This window comes from Scyliorhinus torazame, chromosome 11 (assembly GCF_047496885.1).
Source record: "Scyliorhinus torazame isolate Kashiwa2021f chromosome 11, sScyTor2.1, whole genome shotgun sequence".
NCBI classification, from domain to species: Eukaryota; Metazoa; Chordata; class Chondrichthyes; order Carcharhiniformes; family Scyliorhinidae; genus Scyliorhinus; species Scyliorhinus torazame.
The window spans coordinates 225,297,631-225,319,609 of record NC_092717.1 but is presented as its reverse complement, the minus strand read 5'-3'; the positions used below and the strand labels follow the sequence as shown (position 1 = coordinate 225,319,609).

At 64.1% G+C, this 21,979-nt stretch overlaps 1 protein-coding gene across 2 annotated transcripts in view; it reads right to left on the bottom strand.

Annotated features, from left to right (window-relative positions):
- Positions 1-21,979, bottom strand: part of LOC140385821 (probable aminopeptidase NPEPL1) — a 76,689-nt gene that overhangs the window by 10,450 nt on the left and 44,260 nt on the right. For both annotated transcript variants that reach the window (XM_072468383.1, XM_072468382.1), the window contains exon 11: positions 213-323. In XM_072468383.1, coding sequence (XP_072324484.1) covers positions 213-323 — 111 coding nt within the window. The remainder of the gene's footprint in view (positions 1-212; positions 324-21,979) is intronic.

Here is a 21,979-nt window from a genome sequence, read left to right as displayed (position 1 = left end):
GCCTGAACACACCACAGACAAAACAGTTGTATAAAAACCCGTGGCTTTAAATTCATCAAATTAAATTAAAATAAAATTTCAGTCAGTCAACTGTTGCATTTGCAGATAAAAACAAATTGGGTTTACTACTCTAATATGTATTGTGATGTCGTACCGATTTTACTGAATGCAAACATAACTACTGTAGATAGAGATAAACTAGCATTACTTACAGTGTGAACCGGGGAAGCCATGTCAATATGCACCCAGACTCCTGGCCAATCAAAACCGATATGGGCTTCAATAAACAGGCCCGCACAGGAACTCATGGCATTGGCCCGATCCTACATAAAACAAGCAGATTTCATTGGCGTTAAATCCAATCAGCTGGATTCCTTCAGCAATTAAAACACAGTTTGCAAGAAAATGCTCATCTACAAGTAATCTCTGCATGTCCACATATTGAACATTTGTGAATAAAAAATACAGGTAAAATAGGAAGTAGTTTACAGATAGTCTTAGAAAATCATAGATATTTACAGCACAGGAGGCTACGGCCCATTGTGTCAAAAGTAAAAACAGAAAATGTTGGAAAAACTCAGCTGGTCTTTCAGCTTCTGTGGAGGGAGAAACAGAGTTAACGTTGAGTCCATAAACTCTGCTTCAGAGCCTCTGCCAGCTGATAAACAGCTATTCTCTCTAATCCCACTTTCCAGCTCGGAGACTGCAGTTTTTTGAGGTTACAACACTTCAGGTGCCTTTCCGAGTACTTTTTAAATGCACCGAGGATTTCCGCTTGTACTCCACTTTCAAGCAGAGAGTTCCAGACCATACTACTGTCCGGGTGAGAAAATTCTCAACTCTCTAATTCTTCAATTACTTTAAATCGAGCCTTCTTGGTTATTGACATATCTACTAAGGGAAATAGGAACTATCTAGGCCCCTCAATTTTACACACCTCAAAATTCATTTATACACATCAGTGCAAAAGGCATATGCAACCAACTTCAGCCAAATTTGCCGAATGGATGACCCATTTCAGCCCTCTCCAGAGGAGGAGCCCAGCAAAACTGGAGTCAATGGGAATCAGAGGGAAAACATTTCACTAGATGGTTCACTAGCACAAAGGAAGATGGTTGTGGTCATCGGAGGCCAATCATCTCAGTTCCAGAACAATAACTTCCTTTAAGATTCTATGGCTCATTTCAGAATTATACAATCCTACCCTTACTTATGTTAACCGTGATCATTTTAAACAATGAAAAATGGGCATCAAAGCATCCAGGTTGTCACAAAGTTGAATAATAATATAATAATAATCTTTATTGTCACAAGTAGGCTTACATTAACACGGCAACGTAACGTTACCTGGACCGGCCGCTGGTCCCCTCACCAGTGTACGCACCCACCCTCTGGTCGCCACATTCCGGCGCCTGTTCGGGTACACGGAGGGAGAATTCAGAATGTCCAATTCACCTAACAGCACGTCTTTCGAGACTTGTGGGAGGAAACCGGAGCGCCCGGAGGAAATCCACGCAGACACGGGGAGAACGTGCAGACTCCGCACAGACAGTGACCCAAGCCGAGAATCGAACCCGGGACCCTGGAGCTGTGAAGCAACAGTGCTAACCACTGTGCTACCAAATGTCATCGATATGAATCGTTAACACTGGGCACGATTTAATAGCCGCGTTGCGCTTATGCAAGAGCACGACAGGGCCGTTAAGGGTGGCATGGTAGCACAGTGGTTAGCACTGTTGCTTCACAGCACCAGGGTCCAGGTTCGATTCCCAGCTTGGGTCACGCTGTGTGGAGTCTGCATGTTCTCCCCGTGTCTGCGTGGGTTTCCTCCAGGCTCTCCGGTTAAGAATGTAATTAAGTGAACACTTCACACCTCCCAGCGGATCCCCGGGGGTAGGCGTGCCATGTAGCATGTGAGAGTTATTGCCTAGAATCCCAATCAGACCGTGGTGCTTGGACACTGCCTGAACACTGCAGGAGGCAACACTCTGGACACAGCAGCCGACATCTGAACACCCAGGGGCTGGGCCCCAGCACCAGGGACATTTCTGGGACAAGAGGGTGGGTGCGTACACTGGGGAGGGGACCAGCGGCCGGTCCAGGTAACGTTACATGCGGGTGTCTGGGGAACAGAGTCTGGGGTACAGTGAACACGGGCCCCTGCTGCGTGGGCAGGGTGTGCCGAGTGGGTTGGGGACACACACACTGAAGGTTCCCAGGGTGGACGGTACCGCTGGTCGTCAGTCTCACACCCTCTCCCAATTCCCTACAGATATTAAACAGTATGGACGAGATCTTGGACTCCGCGGATGTTGCCCTAGTGGTGCTGCTAGCAGGCATGGCGGCCACACGGCAGAGAAGGCAGCAACAGCCCAAGGTGTACAGGTGTCGCTGGTCTTTCAAACAAATGACAGACAGCGTGTGCCGCAGGAGGCTCCACCTCAACAAGGAGACAGTGTGGCACTTGTGCCATGTCCTCACGGACTTGGCACGTGGAGGAAGAGGATACCAGCTCTCAATGGCCATCAAGGTCACCGCAGCCCTGAACCTCTGCGCCTCATGATGATTCCAGGCTAACTGGGACATATCCCTCGGCGACTGGGACATGGTCTGGAGCGCCTTGGCTATGCCCAACCAGTAAGTTCACTGACATCCGATACACTCAAGTCTGGTCTGGCCTGGTCTCATTGTCAGATCAACAATATGTAATTGACTTATTTTGACATTGAAAGCCACTCAACCTTTGGACAAATGCTACAAAATAGGATAAGATAATTACTGAACAGAATGATTGCCAACAACCAAGAATGATTTCGTGTTTTCCGGGTCCTTAAGGGGGAGGGGGAGCAGCCCCAAGTCGTGGTCCACATTGGCACTAACGACATAGGTAGGAAAGGGGATAAGGATGTCAGGCAGGCTTTCAGGGAGCTAGGATGGAAGCTCAGAACTAGAACAAACAGAGTTGTTATCTCTGGGTTGTTGCCCGTGCCACGTGATAGTGAGATGAGGAATAGGGAGAGAGAGCAATTAAACACGTGGCTACAGGGATGGTGCAGGCGGGAGGGATTCAGATTTCTGGATAACTGGGGCGCTTTCTGGGGAAGGTGGGACCTCTACAGACAGGATGGTCTACATCTGAACCTGCGGGGCACAAATATCCTGGGGGGGAGATTTGTTAGTGCTCTTTGGGGGGGTTTAAACTAATGCAGCAGGGGCATGGGAACCTGGATTGTAGTTTTAGGGTAAGGGAGAATGAGAGTATAGAGGTCAGGAGCTCAGATTTGACGTCGGAGGAGGGGGCCAGTGTTCAGGTAGGTGGTTTGAAGTGTGTCTACTTCAATGCCAGGAGTATACGAAATAAGGTAGGGGAACTGGCAGCATGGGTTGGTACCTGGGACTTCGATGTTGTGGCCATTTCGGAGACGTGGATAGAGCAGGGACAGGAATGGATGTTGCAGGTTCCGGGGTTTAGGTGTTTTAGTAAGCTCAGGGAAGGAGGCAAAAGAGGGGGAGGTGTGGCGCTGCTAGTCAAGAGCAGTATTACGGTGGCGGAGAGGATGCTAGATGGGGACTCATCTTCCGAGGTAGTATGGGCTGAGGTTAGAAACAGGAAGGGAGAGGTCACCCTGTTGGGAGTTTTCTATAGGCCTCCAAATAGTTCTAGGGATGTAGAGGAAAGGATGGCGAAGATGATCCTGGATATGAGCGAAAGTAACAGGGTAGTTATTATGGGAGACTTTAACTTTCCAAATATTGACTGGAAAAGATATAGTTCGAGTACATTAGATGGGTCGTTTTTTGTTCAGTGTGTGCAGGAGGGTTTCCTGACACAGTTTGTTGACAGGCCAACAAGAGGTGAGGCCACATTGGATTTGGTTTTGGGTAATGAACCAGGCCAGGTGTTGGATTTGGAGGTAGGTGAGCACTTTGGGGACAGTGACCACAATTCGGTGACGTTTACGTTAAGGATGGAAAGGGATAAGTATACACCGCAGGGCAAGAGTTATAGCTGGGGGAAGGGAAATTATGATGCCATTAGACGTGACTTGGGGGGGATAAGGTGGATAAGTAGGCTGCAAGTTTTGGACACACTGGATAAGTGGAGCTTGTTCAAGGACCAGATATTGCGTGTTCTTGATAAGTATGTACCGGTCAGGCAGGGAGGAAGGTGCCGAGCGAGGGAACCGTGGTTTACCAAAGAAGTGGAATCTCTTGTTAAGAGGAAGAAGGAGGCCTATGTGAAGATGAGGTGTGAAGTTTCAGTTGGGGCGATGGATAGTTACAAGGTAGCGAGGAAGGATCTAAAGAGAGAGCTAAGACGAGCAAGGAGGGGACATGAGAAGTATTTGGCAGGAAGGATCAAGGAAAACCCAAAAGCTTTCTATAGGTATGTCAGGAATAAGCGAATGACTAGGGACAGAGTAGGACCAGTCAAGGACAGGGATGGGAAGTTGTGTGTAGAGTCTGAAGAGATAGGCGAGATACTAAATGAATATTTTTCGTCAGTATTCACTCAGGAAAAAGATAATGTTGTGGAGGAGAATGCTGAGCTCCAGGTAAATAGATTAGATGGCATTGAGGTAAGTAGGGAAGAGGTGTTGGCAATTCTGGACAGGCTGAAAATAGATAAGTCCCCGGGGCCTGATGGGATTTATCCTAGGATTCTCTGGGAGGCCAGGGAAGAGATTGCTGGACCATTGGCTTTGATTTTTATGTCATCATTGGATACAGGAATAGTGCCAGAGGACTGGAGGATAGCAAATGTGGTCCCTTTGTTCAAAAAGGGGAGCAGAGACAACCCCGGCAACTATAGACCGGTGAGCCTCACGTCTGTAGTGGGTAAAGTCTTGGAGGGCATTATAAGAGACAAGATTTATAATCATCTAGATAGGAATAATATGATCAGGGATAGTCAGCATGGCTTTGTGAAGGGTAGGTCATGCCTCACAAACCTTATCGAGTTCTTTGAGAAGGTGACTGAACAGGTAGACGAGGGTAGAGCAGTTGATGTGGTGTATATGGATTTCAGCAAAGCGTTTGATAAGGTTCCCCACGGTAGGCTATTGCAGAAAATACGGAGGCTGGGGATTGAGGGTGATTTAGAGACGTGGATCAGAAATTGGCTAGCTGAAAGAAGACAGAGGGTGGTGGTTGATGGGAAATGTTCAGAATGGAGTTCTGTCACAAGTGGAGTACCACAAGGATCTGTTCTGGGGCCGTTGCTGTTTGTCATTTTTATCAATGACCTAGAGGAAGGCGCAGAAGGGTGGGTGAGTAAATTTGCAGACGATACTAAAGTCGGTGGTGTTGTCGATAGTGAGGAAGGAAGTAGCAGGTTACAGAGGGATATAGATAAGCTGCAGTGCTGGGCTGAGAGGTGGCAAATGGAGTTTAATGTAGAGAAGTGTGAGGTGATTCACTTTGGAAGGAAAAACAGGAATGTGGAATATGTGGCTAATGGAAAAGTTCTTGAAAGTGTGGATGAGCAGAGGGATCTAGGTGTCCATGTACATAGATCCCTGAAAGTTGCCACCCAGGTTGATAGGGTGGTGAAGAAGGCCTATGGAGTGTTGGCCTTTATTGGTAGAGGGATTGAGTTCCGGAGTCAGGAGGTCATGTTGCAGCTGTACAGAACTCTGGTACGGCCGCATTTGGAGTATTGCGTACAGTTCTGGTCACCGCATTATAGGAAGGACGTGGAGGCTTTGGAACGGGTGCAGAGGAGATTTACCAGGATGTTGCCTGGTATGGAGGGAAAATCTTATGAGGAAAGGCTGATGGACTTGAGGTTGTTTTCGTTAGAGAGAAGAAGGTTAAGAGGAGACTTAATAGAGGCATACAAAATGATCAGAGGGTTAGATAGGGTGGACAGTGAGAGCCTTCTCCCGCGGATGGAAATGGCTAGCACGAGGGGACATAGCCTTAAACTGAGGGGTAATAGATATAGGACAGAGGTCAGGGGTAGGTTCTTTACGCAAAGAGTAGTGAGGCCGTGGAATGCCCTACCTGCTACAGTAGTGAACTCGCCAACATTAAGGGCATTTAAAAGTTTATTGGATAAACATATGGATGATAATGGTATAGTGTAGGTTAGGTGGCTTTTGTTTCGGTGCAACATCGTGGGCCGAAGGGCCTGTACTGCGCTGTATTGTTCTATGTTCTATGTTCTAATGATGTGCAGGTTAGGTAGATTGGCCATGCTAAATCGCCCTTAGTGTCCAAAAAGGTTAGGTGGGGTTACTGGGATGGGGTGAAGGCGTGGGCTTAAATGGGGTGTTCTTTCCAAAGAGCCGGTGCAGACTGATGGGCTGAATGGCCTCCTTTTGCTCTTTCGATTCTATGATTTTTTGATTCTATGAAATCTTTATACTAGCCTAGATATAGTTCATGGTTCATGTTAATATTTTAGGGGTAATTTTTGGTTCTGGGAAGATTAAAGTTTAACTACAGAAAGTACATTTTAAAGATTGTGACCACATTGACTTTAGGGGTTAACAACTAGAAAGGGGAGAGTTGGAAGGTGGGTTTACGTAGGTGGAGACGTAAAGAGATGCAATCAAGAGATGTTTTGTTTTGGGAGTAAAGGCAAAAAAATTTTTTTAAATACTTTTATTCCAAAAAATTTCGGATGATCACATATTAAACATTCCAATATAATAGCATTTGTTATTTTTAAAATAAAATAATATTAATAATCCTTAACCCCTCCCCCACCCGCCTCTGAAGTTGCTGGCCACAAACAAGTCTTTAAGGAGGATTTTAAACACCTTTCACCTGGAGTAGAACCCTTTCTCCGACCCACCAATGGCAAACTTAACCTTTGCTAATCTCAGAAACTGTGCCAAGTCCCCTAACCATGCCGAGGTCCCAGGTGGCCCTGACCACCACCATCCAAGCAGGCCTGGTCTCCGGGCTATTAGAGAGGCGAGGGCCAGGATATCAGCCTCCCTCCCTCCCCTCCAGGAGCGCCGGCGAGTCTGACAAACATCACCACCAATGGACATGGTTCCAGCCTGGCCCCCAGAATCTCCAACATTGGGAGACCCAGAGCTCAAACAACTTCGGGCAGGACTAGAACGTGTGTGATTGGTTCACCGGCTCCCTCAAACAACGCTCACATCTGTCCTCCACTCCAGGGAAGAGCCCACGCAGGCGCAAGTGCGCCCTATCTACCACTGTAAACTATATCAGGCTCAGCCTGGCGCAAGAAGAGGTGGAATTCACCCGGTGCAAAAATCTCACTCCACGCTCCTCCCTCCAGTTCCTTCTCCCACTTCCCTTTTACTTCCTCCAATGCTGCTCTCCCCTTTTCCAACAACCACCCATATATATTGGATATCTTCCCTTCCCGTCCATAGGTGTAGATCTCGGTAACCAAGGGAACAAAGACAGTTCCTTATGAACAAGATTTTGCACCTACAAATACCTGAATGAACGCCCCCTTGGGAGCTGAGATTTCCCCACTATCTCCTCGAGTCCCTCAAACCAACCCACCAGAAACAAATCCCTGAACCAATCTAGCCCCTCCCACTTACAAATCTTATAATTGACCCATCCCGGACAGCACAAGGCTACGGTTCTCACAGATTAGTGACAGTAATGACATAATTCCCAATTTAAAATGTTGTCTAAATTGGTTCCAGATTTTTAGAGACGCCACCACCACGGGACTGGAGAACCAGGCCGGAGAGAACGGAAGAGGGGCTGTAACCAATGTCCTCAGTGACGAACCTACACAGGAAGCCCCCCAATCCGCCCCCCCCTCAGCACTGACTCCTCAATCCACCCACACACCGACCCCGGCTCCCCCATCCACCCCCACACGGACCCCCCCACACTGACCCCGGCTCCTCCATCCACCCCCACTGACCCCGGCTCCCCCATCTACCCCCACACCGACCCCGGCTCCCCCATTCCCCCCCACACCGACCCCGGCTCCCCCATCCACCCCCAAACGGACCCCCCCACACTGACCCCGGCTCCTCCATCCACCCCCACTGAACCCGGCTCCCCCATCCACCCCCACACTGAACCCGGCTCCCCCATTCCCCCCCCACACTGAACCCGGCTCCCCCATCCACCCCCACACTGAACCCGGCTCCCCCATCCACCCCCACACCGACCCCCCCACACTGACCCCGGCTCCTCCATCCACCCCCACTGACCCTGGCTCCCCCATCCACCCCCACACTGAACCCTGCTCCCCCATTCCCCCCCACACCGACCCCGGCTCCCCCATCCACCCCCACACGGACCCCCCCACACTGACCCCGGCTCCTCCATCCACCCCCACTGAACCCGGCTCCCCCATCCACCCCCACACTGAACCCGGCTCCCCCATCCACCCCCACACTGAACCCGGCTCCCCCATTCCCCCCCCACACTGAACCCGGCTCCCCCATCCACCCCCACACTGAACCCGGCTCCCCCATCCACCCCCACACCGACCCCCCCACACTGACCCCGGCTCCTTCATCCACCCCCACTGACCCTGGCTCCCCCATCCACCCCCACACTGAACCCGGCTCCCCCATCCACCCCCACACCGACGCCCCCACACTGACCCCGGCTCCCCCATCCACCCCCACACCGACCCCGGCTCCTCCATCCACCCCCACACTGACCCCGGCACCCGCATCCACCCCCACACCGACCCCGGCTCCTCCATCCACCCCCACACCGACCCCGGCTCCCCCATTCACCCCCACACTGACACCGGCTCCCCCCATCCACCCCCACACCGACCCCGTCTCCCCCATCCACCCCCACACTGACCCCAGCTCCTCCATCCACCCCCACACTGACCCTGGCTCCTCCATCCACCCCCACACTGACCCCGGCTCCTCCATCCACCCCCCCACACCGACCCCGGCTCCTCCATCCACCCCCACACCGACCCCGGCTCCCCCATCCACCCCCACACTGACCCTGGCTCCCCCATCCACCCCCACACCGACCCCTGCTCCCCCATCCACCCCCACACCGACCCCGGCTCCCCATCCAACCCCACTGACCCCGGCTCCCCCATCCACCCCCACACCGACCCCGGCTCCTCCATCCACCCCCACTGACCCCGGCTCCCCCCCCCCCCACATTGACCCCGGCTCCTCCATCCACCCCCACACTGACCCCGGCACCCCCATCCCCCCCCCACACTGACCACGGCTCCCCGACCCACCCCCACTCCGACACCGTCTCCCCCATCCACCCCCACACTCACCCCGGCTCCTCCATCCACCCCCACACTGACCCTTGCTCCTCCATCCACCCCCACACTGACCCCGGCTCCCCCATCCACCCCCACACCGACCCCGGCTCCCCCATCCACCCCCACACCGACCCCGGCTCCCCCATCCACCCCCACTGACCCCGGCTCCCCCACCTCCCCCCCACAATGATCCCCCCACACTGACCCCGGCTCCTCCATCCACCCCCACACCGTCTCCCCCATCCACCCCCACACCGACCCCGGCTCCTCCATCCACCCCCACACTGACCCCGGCTCCTCCATCCACCCCCCCACACTGACCCCGGCTCCTCCATCCACCCCCACACTGACCCCGGCTCCTCCATCCACCCGCACACTGACCCCGGCTCCCCCATCCACCCCCACACCGACCCCGGCTCCCCCATCCACCCCCACACTGACCCCGGCTCCCCCATCCACCCCCACACCGACCCCGGCTCCCCCATCCACCCCGGACTGACCCCGGCTCCCCCATCCACCCCACACTGACCCCGGCTCCCCCATCCACCGCCACACCGACCCCGGCTCCCCCATCCACCCCCACTGACCCCGGCTCCCCCATCCACCCCCACACTGACCCCGGCTCCCCCATCCACCCCCACACCGACCCCGGCTCCTCCATCCACCCCCACACCGTCTCCCCCATCCACCCCCACACCGACCCCGGCTCCCCCATCCACCGCCACACTGACCCCGGTTCCTGCATCCACCCCCACACTGACCCCGGTTCCTCCACCCACCCCCACACCGACCCCGGCTCCCCCATCCACCCCGGACTGACCCCGGCTCCCCCATCCACCCCACACTGACCCCGGCTCCCCCATCCACCCCCACACTGACCCCGGCTCCCCCATCCACCCCCACACTGACCCCGGCTCCCCCATCCACCGCCACACTGACCCCGGTTCCTCCAACCACCCCCACTCCGACCCCGGCTCCCCCATCCACCCCCACACCGACTCCCCCATCCACCCACACTGACCCCGGCTCCCCCATCCACCCCCACACTGAACCCGGCTCCCCTACCCACCCCCACACCGACCCCCCCACACTGACCCCGCCTCCTCCATCCACCCCCACTGACCCCGGCTCACCCATCCACCCCCACACCGACCCCCCCACACTGACCCCGGCTCCCCGACCCACTCCCACACCGACCCCGGCTCCCCCATCCACCCCCACACTGACCCCGGCTCCCCCATTCCCCCCCACACCGACCCTGGCTCCCCCATCCACCCCCACACTGAACCCGGCTCCCCCATCCACCCCCACACTGAACCCGGCTCCCCCACCCACCCCCACACCGACCCCCCCACACTGACCCCGGCTCCTCCATCCACCCCCACTGACCCCGGCTCACCCATCCACCCCCACACCGACCCCGGGTCCCCCATCCACCCCCACACCGACCCCGGCTCCCCCATTCCGCCCCACACCGACCCTGGCTCCCCCACCCGCCCCCACACTGAACCCGGCTCCCCCACCCACCCCCACACCGACCCCGGCTCCCCCACCCACCCCCACACCGACCCCGGCTCCCCCATCCACCCCCACACTGACCCCGGCTCCTCCATCCACCCCCACACTGACCCCGGTTCCTCCACCCACCCCCACACCGACTCCCCCACCCACCCCCACACCGACCCCGGCTCCCCCATCCACCCCCACACCGACCCCGGCTCCCCCATCCACCCCCACACCGACCCCGGCTCCCCCATCCACCCCACACCGACCCCGGCTCCCCCATCCAACCCCAAACTGACCCCGGTTCCTCCATCCACCCGCACACTGACCCCCCACACTGACCCAGTCTCCCCCATTCCCCCACACTGACCCTGCCCCCCCCATCCACCCCCACACCGACCCCGGCTTCCCCACCCACCCCCACACCGACCCCGGCTCCCCCACCCACCCCCACACTGACCACGGCTCCCCCATCCACCCCCACACCGACCCCGACTCCTTCATCCACCCCCACACCGACTCCCCCATCCACCCCCACACCGACCCCGGCTCCCCCATCCACCCCCACTGACCCCGGCTCCCCCATCCACCCACACTGACCCCGGCTCCCCCATCCACCCCCACACCAACCCCGGCTCCCCCATCCACCCCCACTGACCACGGCTCCCCCACCTCCCCCCCACAATGATCCGCCCACACTGACCCCGGCTCCCCCATCCACCCCCACACCGACCCCGGCTCCTCCATCCACCCCCACACTGACCCCGGCACCCCCATCCACCCCCACACCGACCCCGGCTCCTCCATCCACCCCCACTGACCCCGGCTCCCCCCATCCACCCCCACACCGACCCCGTCTCCCCCATCCACCCCCACACTGACCCCAGCTCCTCCATCCACCCCCACACTGACCCTAGCTCCTCCATCCACCCCCACACTGACCCCGGCTCCTCCATCCACCCCCCCACACCGACCCCGGCTCCTCCATCCACCCCCACACCGACCCCGGCTCCCCCATCCACCCCCACACTGACCCTGGCTCCCCCATCCACCCCCACACCGACCCCGGCTCCCCCATCCACCCCCACACCGACCCCGGCTCCCCATCCAACCCCACTGACCCCGGTTCCCCCACCCACCCCCACACCGACCCCGGCTCCCCCACCCACCCCCACAATGATCCCCCCACACTGACCCCGGCTCCTCCATCCACCCCCACTGACCCCGGCTCCCCCCCCCCCCACATTGACCCCGGCTCCTCCATCCACCCCCACACTGACCCCGGCACCCCCATCCCCCCCCCACACTGACCACGGCTCCCCGACCCACCCCCACTCCGACACCGTCTCCCCCATCCACCCCCACACTCACCCCGGCTCCTCCATCCACCCCCACACTGACCCTTGCTCCTCCATCCACCCCCACACTGACCCCGGCTCCCCCATCCACCCCCACACCGACCCCGGCTCCCCCATCCACCCCACACCGACCCCAGGTCCCCCATCCACCCCCACTGACCCCGGCTCCCCCACCTCCCCCCCACAATGATCCCCCCACACTGACCCCGGCTCCTCCATCCACCCCCACACCGTCTCCCCCATCCACCCCCACACCGACCCCGGCTCCTCCATCCACCCCCACACTGACCCCGGCTCCTCCATCCACCCCCCCACACTGACCCCGGCTCCTCCATCCACCCCCACACTGACCCCGGCTCCTCCATCCACCCCCACACTGACCCCGGCTCCCCCATCCACCCCCACACCGACCCCGGCTCCCCCATCCACCCCCACACTGACCCCGGCTCCCCCATCCACCCCCACACCGACACCGGCTCCCCCATCCACCCCGGACTGACCCCGGCTCCCCCATCCACCCCACACTGACCCCGGCTCCCCCATCCACCCCCACACCGACCCCGGCTCCCCCATCCACCGCCACACCGACCCCGGCTCCCCCATCCACCCCCACTGACCCCGGCTCCCCCATCCACCCCCACACTGACCCCGGCTCCCCCATCCACCCCCACACCGACCCCGGCTCCTCCATCCACCCCCACTGACCCCGGCTCCCCCATCCACCCCCACACCGACCCCGGTTCCTCCACCCACCCCCACACCGTCTCCCCCATCCACCCCCACACCGACCCCGGCTCCCCCATCCACCGCCACACTGACCCCGGTTCCTGCATCCACCCCCACACTGACCCCGGTTCCTCCACCCACCCCCACACCGACCCCGGCTCCCCCATCCACCCCGGACTGACCCCGGCTCCCCCATCCAACCCACACTGACCCCGGCTCCCCCATCCACCCCCACACTGACCCCGGCTCCCCCATCCACCCCCACACTGACCCCGGCTCCCCCATCCACCGCCACACTGACCCCGGTTCCTCCACCCACCCCCACTCCGACCCCGGCTCCCCCATCCACCTCCACACCGACTCCCCCATCCACCCACACTGACCCCGGCTCCCCCATCCACCCCCACACCGACCCCGGCTCCCCCATCCACCCCCACTGACCCCGGCGCCCCCACCTCCCCCCCACACTGACCCCGGCTCCTCCATCCACCCCCACACCGTCTCCCCCATCCACCCCCACACCGACCCCGGCTCCTCCATCCACCCCCACACTGACCCCGGCTCCTCCATCCACCCCCCCACACTGACCCCGGCTCCTCCATCCACCCCCACACTGACCCCGGCTCCCCCATCCACCCCCACACCGACCCCGGCTCCCCCATCCACCCCCACACTGACCCCGGCTCCCCCATCCACCCCCACACCGACCCCGGCTCCCTCATCCACCCCGGACTGACCCCGGCTCCCCCATCCACCCCACACTGACCCCGGCTCCCCCATCCACCCCCACACCGACCCCGGCTCCCCCATCCACCGCCACACCGACCCCGGCTCCCCCATCCACCCCCACACTGACCCCGGCTCCCCCATCCACCCCCACACCGACCCCGGCTCCCCCATCCACCCCCACACCGACCCCGGCTCCTCCATCCACCGCCACACTGACCCCGGCTCCTCCATCCACCCCCAGACTGACCCCGGCTCCCCCATCCACCCCCACACTGACCCCGGCTCCCCCATCCACCCCCACACCGACCCCGGCTCCCCCATCCACCCCGGACTGACCCCGGCTCCCCCATCCACCCCACACTGACCCCGGCTCCCCCATCCACCCCCACACTGACCCCGGCTCCCCCATCCACCCCCACACCGACCCCGGCTCCTCCATCCACCCCCACACCGACCCCGGCTCCCCCATCCACCCCGGACTGACCCCGGTTCCTCCACCCACCCCCACACCGTCTCCCCCATCCACCCCCACACCGACCCCGGCTCCCCCATCCACCGCCACACCGACCCCGGCTCCTCCATCCACCCCCACACTGACCCCGGCTCCCCCATCCACCGCCACACTGACCCCGGCTCCCCCATCCACCGCCACACTGACCCCGGTTCCCCCACCCACCCCCACACCGACCCCGGCTCCCCCATCCACCGCCACTCCGACCCCGGCTCCCCCATCCACCCCCACACCGACTCCCCCATCCACCCCCACACTGACCCCGGCTCCTCCATCCACCCCCACACCGACCCCGGCTCCCCCATCCACCCCCACACCGACCCCGGCTCCCCCATCCACCCCCACACCAACCCCGGCTCCCCCATCCACCGCCACACCGACCCCGGCTCCTCCATCCACCGCCACACTGACCCCGGTTCCTCCACCCACCCCCACACCGACCCCAGCTCCCCCATCCACCGCCACTCCGACCCCGGCTCCTCCATCCACCCCCACACCGACCCCAGTTCCTCCACCCACCCCCACACCGACCTCCCCACACTGATCCCAGCTCCCCCATCAACCCCCACATCGACCTCCCCACACTGATCCCAGCTCCCCCATCCACCCCCACACCGATCCCAGATCCCCCATTCACCCCCACACCGACCCCCTCCCCCCCCACACTGACCCCGTCTCCCCCATTCCCCCACACTGACCCTGCCCCCTCCATCCACCCCCACACCGACCCCGGCTCCCCCATCCACCCCCACACCGACCCCGGCTCCCCCATCCACCCCCACTGACCCCGGTTCCCCCACCCACCCCCACACCGACCCCGGCTCCCCCACCCACCCCCACAATGATCCCCCCACACTGACCCCGGCTCCTCCATCCACCCCCACTGACCCCGGCTCTCCCCCCCCCCCACCCCACATTGACCCCGGCTCCTCCATCAACCCCCACACTGACCCCGGCACCCCCATCCCCCCCCCACACTGACCACGGCTCCCCGACCCACCCCCACTCCGACACCGTCTCCCCCATCCACCCCCACACTGACCCCGGCTCCCACATCCACCCCCACACTGACCCCAGCTCCTCCATCCACCCCCACACTGACCCTTGCTCCTCCATCCCCATCCACCCCCACACCGACCCCGGCTCCCCCATCCACCCCCACACCGACCCCGGCTCCCCCATCCACCCCCACACCGACCCCGGCTCCCCCATCCACCCCCACTGACCCCGGCTCCCCCACCTCCCCCCCACAATGATCCCCCCACACTGACCCCGGCTCCTCCATCCACCCCCACACCGTCTCCCCCATCCACACCCACACCGACCCCGGCTCCCCCATCCACCCCCACACTGACCCTGGCTCCTCCATCCACCCCCACACTGACCCCGGCTCCTCCATCCACCCCCCCACACTAACCCCGGCTCCACCATCCACCCCCACACCGGCCCCGGCTCCCCCATCCACCCCCACACCGACCCCGGCTCCCCCATTCACCCCCACACTGACCCTGGCTCCCCCATCCACCCCCACACCGACCCCGGCTCCCCCATCCACCCCCACACCGACCCCGGCTCCCCCATCCACCCCCACACCGACCCCGGCTCCCCCATCCACCCCGGACTGACCCCGGCTCCCCCATCCACCCCCACACCGACCCCGGCTCCCCCATCCACCCCCACACCGACCCCGGCTCCCCCATCCACCCCGGACTGACCCCGGCTCCCCCATCCACCGCCACACCGACCCCGGCTCCCCAACCCACCCCGGACTGACCCCGGCTCCTCCATCCACCCCCCCACACTAACCCCGGCTCCACCATCCACCCCCACACCGGCCCCGGCTCCCCCATCCACCCCCACACCGACCCCGGCTCCCCCATTCACCCACACACTGACCCTGGCTCCCCCATCCACCCCCACACCGACCCCGGCTCCCCCATCCACCCCCACACCGACCCCGGCTCCCCCATCCACCCCCACACCGACCCCGGCTCCCCCATCCACCCCGGACTGACCCCGGCTCCCCCATCCACCCCCACACCGACCCCGGCTCCCCCATCCACCCCCACACCGACCCCGGCTCCCCCATCCACCCCGGACTGACCCCGGCTCCCCCATCCACCGCCACACCGACCCCGGCTCCCCCACCCACCCCGGACTGACCCCGGCTCCCCCATCCACCCCCACTGACCCCGGCTCCCCCACCTCCCCCCCACAATGATCCCCCCACACTGACCCCGGCTCCTCCATCCACCCCCACACCGTCTCCCCCATCCACCCCCACACTGACCCCGGCTCCCCCATCCACCCCCACACCGACCCCGGCTCCCCCATCCACCCCCACACCGACCCCGGCTCCCCCATCCACCCCCACACTGACCCCGGCTCCCCCATCCACCCCCACACCGACCCCGGCTCCTCCATCCACCCCCACACCGACCCCGGCTCCCCCATCCACCCCCACACCGACCCTGGCTCCCCCATCCACCCCCACACCGACCCCGGCTCCCCCATCCACCCCGGACTGACCCCGGCTCCCCCATCCACCCCGGACTGACCCCGGCTCCCCCATCCACCGCCACACCGACCCCGGCTCCTCCATCCACCCCCACACCGTCTCCCCCATCCACCCCCACACCGACCCCGGCTCCTCCATCCACCCCCCCACACTGACCCCGGCTCCTCCATCCACCCCCACACTGATCCCGGCTCCCCCATCCACCCCAACACCGACCCCGGCTCCCCCATCCACCCCCACACTGACCCCAGCTCCCCCATCCACCCCCACACCGACCCCGGCTCCACCATCCACCCCGGACTGACCCCGGCTCCCCCATTCACCCCACACCGACCCCGGCTCCCCCATCCACCCCGGACTGACCCCGGCTCCCCCATCCACCCCCACACCGACCCCGGCTCCCCCATCCACCGCCACACCGACCCCGGCTCCCCCATCCACCCCCACACTGACCCCGGCTCCCCCATCCACCCCCACACCGACCCCGGCTCCTCCATCCACCCCCACACCGACCCCGGCTCCCCCATCCACCCCGGACTGACCCCGGCTCCCCCATCCACCCCCACACCGACCCCGGCTCCCCTATCCACCCCCACACCGACCCCGTCTCCCCCATCCACCCCCACACCGACCCCAGCTCCCCCATCCACCCCGGACTGACTCCGGCTCCCCCATCCACCCCGGACTGACCCCGGCTCCCCCATCCACCGCCACACTGACCCCGGTTCCTCCACCCACCGCCACACTGACCCCGGTTCCTCCACCCACCCCAACACCGACCCCGGATCCCCCATCCACCCCCACACCGACTCCCCCATCCACCCCCACACCGACCCCGGCTCCCCCATCCACCGCCACACCGACCCCGGCTCCCCCATCCACCCCGGACTGACCCCGGTTCCTCCACCCACCCCCACACCGTCTCCCCCATCCACCCCCACACCGACCCCGGCTCCCCCATCCACCGCCACACCGACCCCGGCTCCTCCATCCACCCCCACACTGACCCCGGTTCCTGCATCCACCCCCACACTGACCCCGGTTCCTCCACCCACCCCCACACCGACCCCGGCTCCCCCATCCACCCCCACACTGACCCCGGCTCCCCCATCCACCGCCACACTGACCCCGGCTCCCCCATCCACCGCCACACTGACCCCGGTTCCCCCACCCACCACCACACCGACCCCGGCTCCCCCATCCACCGCCACTCCGACCCCGGCTCCCCCATCCACCCCCACACCGACTCCCCCATCCACCCCCACACTGACCCGGGCTCCTCCATCCACCCCCACACCGACCCCGGCTCCCCCATGCACCCCCACACCGACCCCGGCTCCCCCATCCACCCCCACACCGACCCCGGCTCCCCCACCCACCCCCACACCAACCCCGGCTCCCCCATCCACCGCCACACCGACCCCGGCTCCTCCATCCACCGCCACACTGGCCCCGGTTCCTCCACCCACCCCCACACCGACCCCAGCTCCCCCATCCACCCCCACACCGACCCCAGTTCCTCCACCCACCCCCACACCGACCTCCCCACACTGATCCCAGCTCCCCCATCAACCCCCACATCGACCTCCCCACACTGATCCCAGCTCCCCCATCCACCCCCACACCGATCCCAGATCCCCCATTCACCCCCACACCGACCCCCTCCCCCCCCACACTGACCCCGTCTCCCCCATTCCCCCACACTGACCCTGCCCCCTCCATCCACCCCCACACCGACCCCGGCTCCCCCATCCACCCCCACACCGACCCCGGCTCCCCCATCCACCCCCACTGACCCCGGTTCCCCCACCCACCCCCCACACCGACCCCGGCTCCCCCACCCACCCCCACAATGATCCCCCCACACTGACCCCGGCTCCTCCATCCACCCCCACTGACCCCGGCTCCCCCCCCCCCACCCCACATTGACCCCGGCTCCTCCATCAACCCCCACACTGACCCCGGCACCTCCATCCCACCCCCACACTGACCACGGCTCCCCGACCCACCCCCACTCCGACACCGTCTCCCCCATCCACCCCCACACTGACCCCGGCTCCTCCATCCACCCCCACACTGACCCTTGCTCCTCCATCCCCATCCACCCCCACACCGACCCCGGCTCCCCCATCCACCCCCACACCGACCCCGGCTCCCCCATCCACCCCCACACCGACCCCGGCTCCCCCATCCACCCCCACTGACCCCGGCTCCCCCACCTCCCCCCCACAATGATCCCCCCACACTGACCCCGGCTCCTCCATCCACCCCCACACCGTCTCCCCCATCCACACCCACACCGACCCCGGCTCCCCCATCCACCCCCACACTGACCCTGGCTCCTCCATCCACCCCCACACTGACCCCGGCTCCTCCATCCACCCCCCCACACTAACCCCGGCTCCACCATCCACCCCCGCACCGGCCACGGCTCCCCCATCCACCCCCACACCGACCCCGGCTCCCCCATTCACCCCCACACTGACCCTGGCTCCCCCATCCACCCCCACACCGACCCCGGCTCCCCCATCCACCCCCACACCGACCCCGGCTCCCCCATCCACCCCCACACCGACCCCGGCTCCCCCATCCGCCCCGGACTGACCCCGGCTCCCCCATCCACCCCCACACCGACCCCGGCTCCCCCATCCACCCCCACACCGACCCCGGCTCCCCCATCCACCCCGGACTGACCCCGGCTCCCCCATCCACCGCCACACCGACCCCGGCTCCCCCACCCACCCCGGACTGAACCCGGCTCCTCCATCCACCCCCCCACACTAACCCCGGCTCCACCATCCACCCCCACACCGGCCCCGGCTCCCCCATCCACCCCCACACCGACCCCGGCTCCCCCATTCACCCACACACTGACCCTGGCTCCCCCATCCACCCCCACACCGACCCCGGCTCCCCCATCCACCCCCACACCGACCCCGGCTCCCCCATCCACCCCCACACCGACCCCGGCTCCCCCATCCACCCCGGACTGACCCCGGCTCCCCCATCCAGCCCCACACCGACCCCGGCTCCCCCATCCACCCCCACACCGACCCCGGCTCCCCCATCCACCCCGGACTGACCCCGGCTCCCCCATCCACCGCCACACCGACCCCGGCTCCCCCACCCACCCCGGACTGACCCCGGCTCCCCCATCCACCCCCACTGACCCCGGCTCCCCCACCTCCCCCCCCACAATGATCCCCCCACACTGACCCCGGCTCCTCCATCCACCCCCACACCGTCTCCCCCATCCACCCCCACACTGACCCCGGCTCCCCCATCCACCCCCACACCGACCCCGGCTCCCCCATCCACCCCCACACTGACCACGGCTCCCCCATCCACCCCCACACCGACCCTGGCTCCCCCATCCACCCCGGACTGACCCCGGCTCCCCCATCCACCCCACACCGACCCCGGCTCCCCCATCCACCCCCACACCGACCCCGGCTCCCCCATACACCCCCACACTGACCCCGGCTCCCCCATCCACCCCCACACCGACCCCGGCTCCTCCATCCACCCCCACACCGACCCCGGCTCCCCCATCCACCCCCACACCGACCCTGGCTCCCCCATCCACCCCCACACCGACCCCGGCTCCCCCATCCACCCCGGACTGACCCCGGCTCCCCCATCCACCCCGGACTGACCCCGGCTCCCCCATCCACCGCCACACCGACCCCGGCTCCTCCATCCACCCCCACTGACCCCGGCTCCCCCACCTCCCCCCCACAATGATCCCCCCACACTGACCCCGGCTCCTCCATCCACCCCCACACCGTCTCCCCCATCCACCCCCACACCGACCCCGGCTCCCCCATCCACCCCCACACTGACCCTGGCTCCTCCATCCACCCCCACACTGACCCCGGCTCCTCCATCCACCCCCCCACACTGAACCCGGCTCCTCCATCCACCCCCACACCGACTCCCCCATCCACCCCCACACCGACCCCGGCTCCCCCATCCACCCCCACACCGACCCCGGCTCCCCCATCCACCCCGGACTGACCCCGGCTCCCCATCCACCCCCACTGACCCCGGCTCCTCCATCCACCCCCACACTGACCCCGGCTCCCCATCCACCCCGGACTGACCCCGGCTCCTCCATCCACCCCCCCACACCGACCCCGGCTCCCCCATCCACCCCCACACCGACCCCGGCTCCCCCATCCACCCCGGACTGAGCCCGGCTCCCCCATCCACCCCCAAACTGACCCCGGCTCCCCATCCACCCCGGACTGACCCCGGCTCCTTCATCCACCCCCCCACACCGACCCCGGCTCCCCCATCCACCCCCACACCGACCCCGGCTCCCCCATCCACCCCGGACTGACCCCGGCTCCTCCATCCACCCCCCCACACCGACCCCGGCTCCCCCATCCACCCTCACACCGACCCCGGCTCCCCATCCACCCCGGACTGACCCCGGCTCCTCCATCCACCCCCCCACACCGACCCCGGCTCCCCCATCCACCCCCACACCGACCCCGGCTCCCCCATCCACCCCGGACTGACCCCGGCTCCCCATCCACCCCCACTGACCCCGGCTCCTCCATCCACCCCCACACTGACCCCGGCTCCCCATCCACCCCGGACTGACCCCGGCTCCTCCATCCACCCCGCCACACCGACCCCGGCTTCCCCATCCACCCCCACACCGACCCCGGCTCCCCCATCCACCCCGGACTGACCCCGGCTCCCCCATCCACCCCCAAACTGACCCCGGCTCCCCCATCCACCCCCAAACTGATCCCGGCTCCCCCATCCACCCCCACACCGACCCCGGCTCCCCCATTCCCCCCCACACCGACCCCGGCTCCCCCATCCACCCCGGCTCCCCCATCCACCCCCACACTGACCCCGGCTCCCCCATCCACCCCGGACTGACCCCGGCTCCCCATCCACCCCCACACTGACCCCGGTTCCTCCATCCACCCCCACACTGACCCCGGTTCCTCCACCCACCCCCACACCGACCCCGGCTCCCCCATCCACCCCCACACCGACCCCGGCTCCCCCATCCACCGCCACACTGACCCCGGTTCCTCCACCCACCCCCACACCGACCCCGGCTCCCCCATCCACCGCCACTCCGACCCCGGCTCCCCCATCCACCCCCACACTGACCCCGGTTCCTCCATCCACCCCCACACTGACCCCGGTTCCTCCACCCACCCCCACACCGACCCCGGCTCCCCCATCCACCCCACACTGACCCCGGCTCCTCCATCCACCCCCACACCGACCCCGGCTCCCCCATCCACCCCCACACCGACCCGGGCTCCCCCATCCACCCCCACACCGACCCCGGCTCCCCCACCCACCCCCACACCAACCCCGGCTCCCCCATCCACCGCCACACTGACCCCGGTTCCTCCACCCACCCCCACACCGACCCCAGCTCCTCCACCCACCCC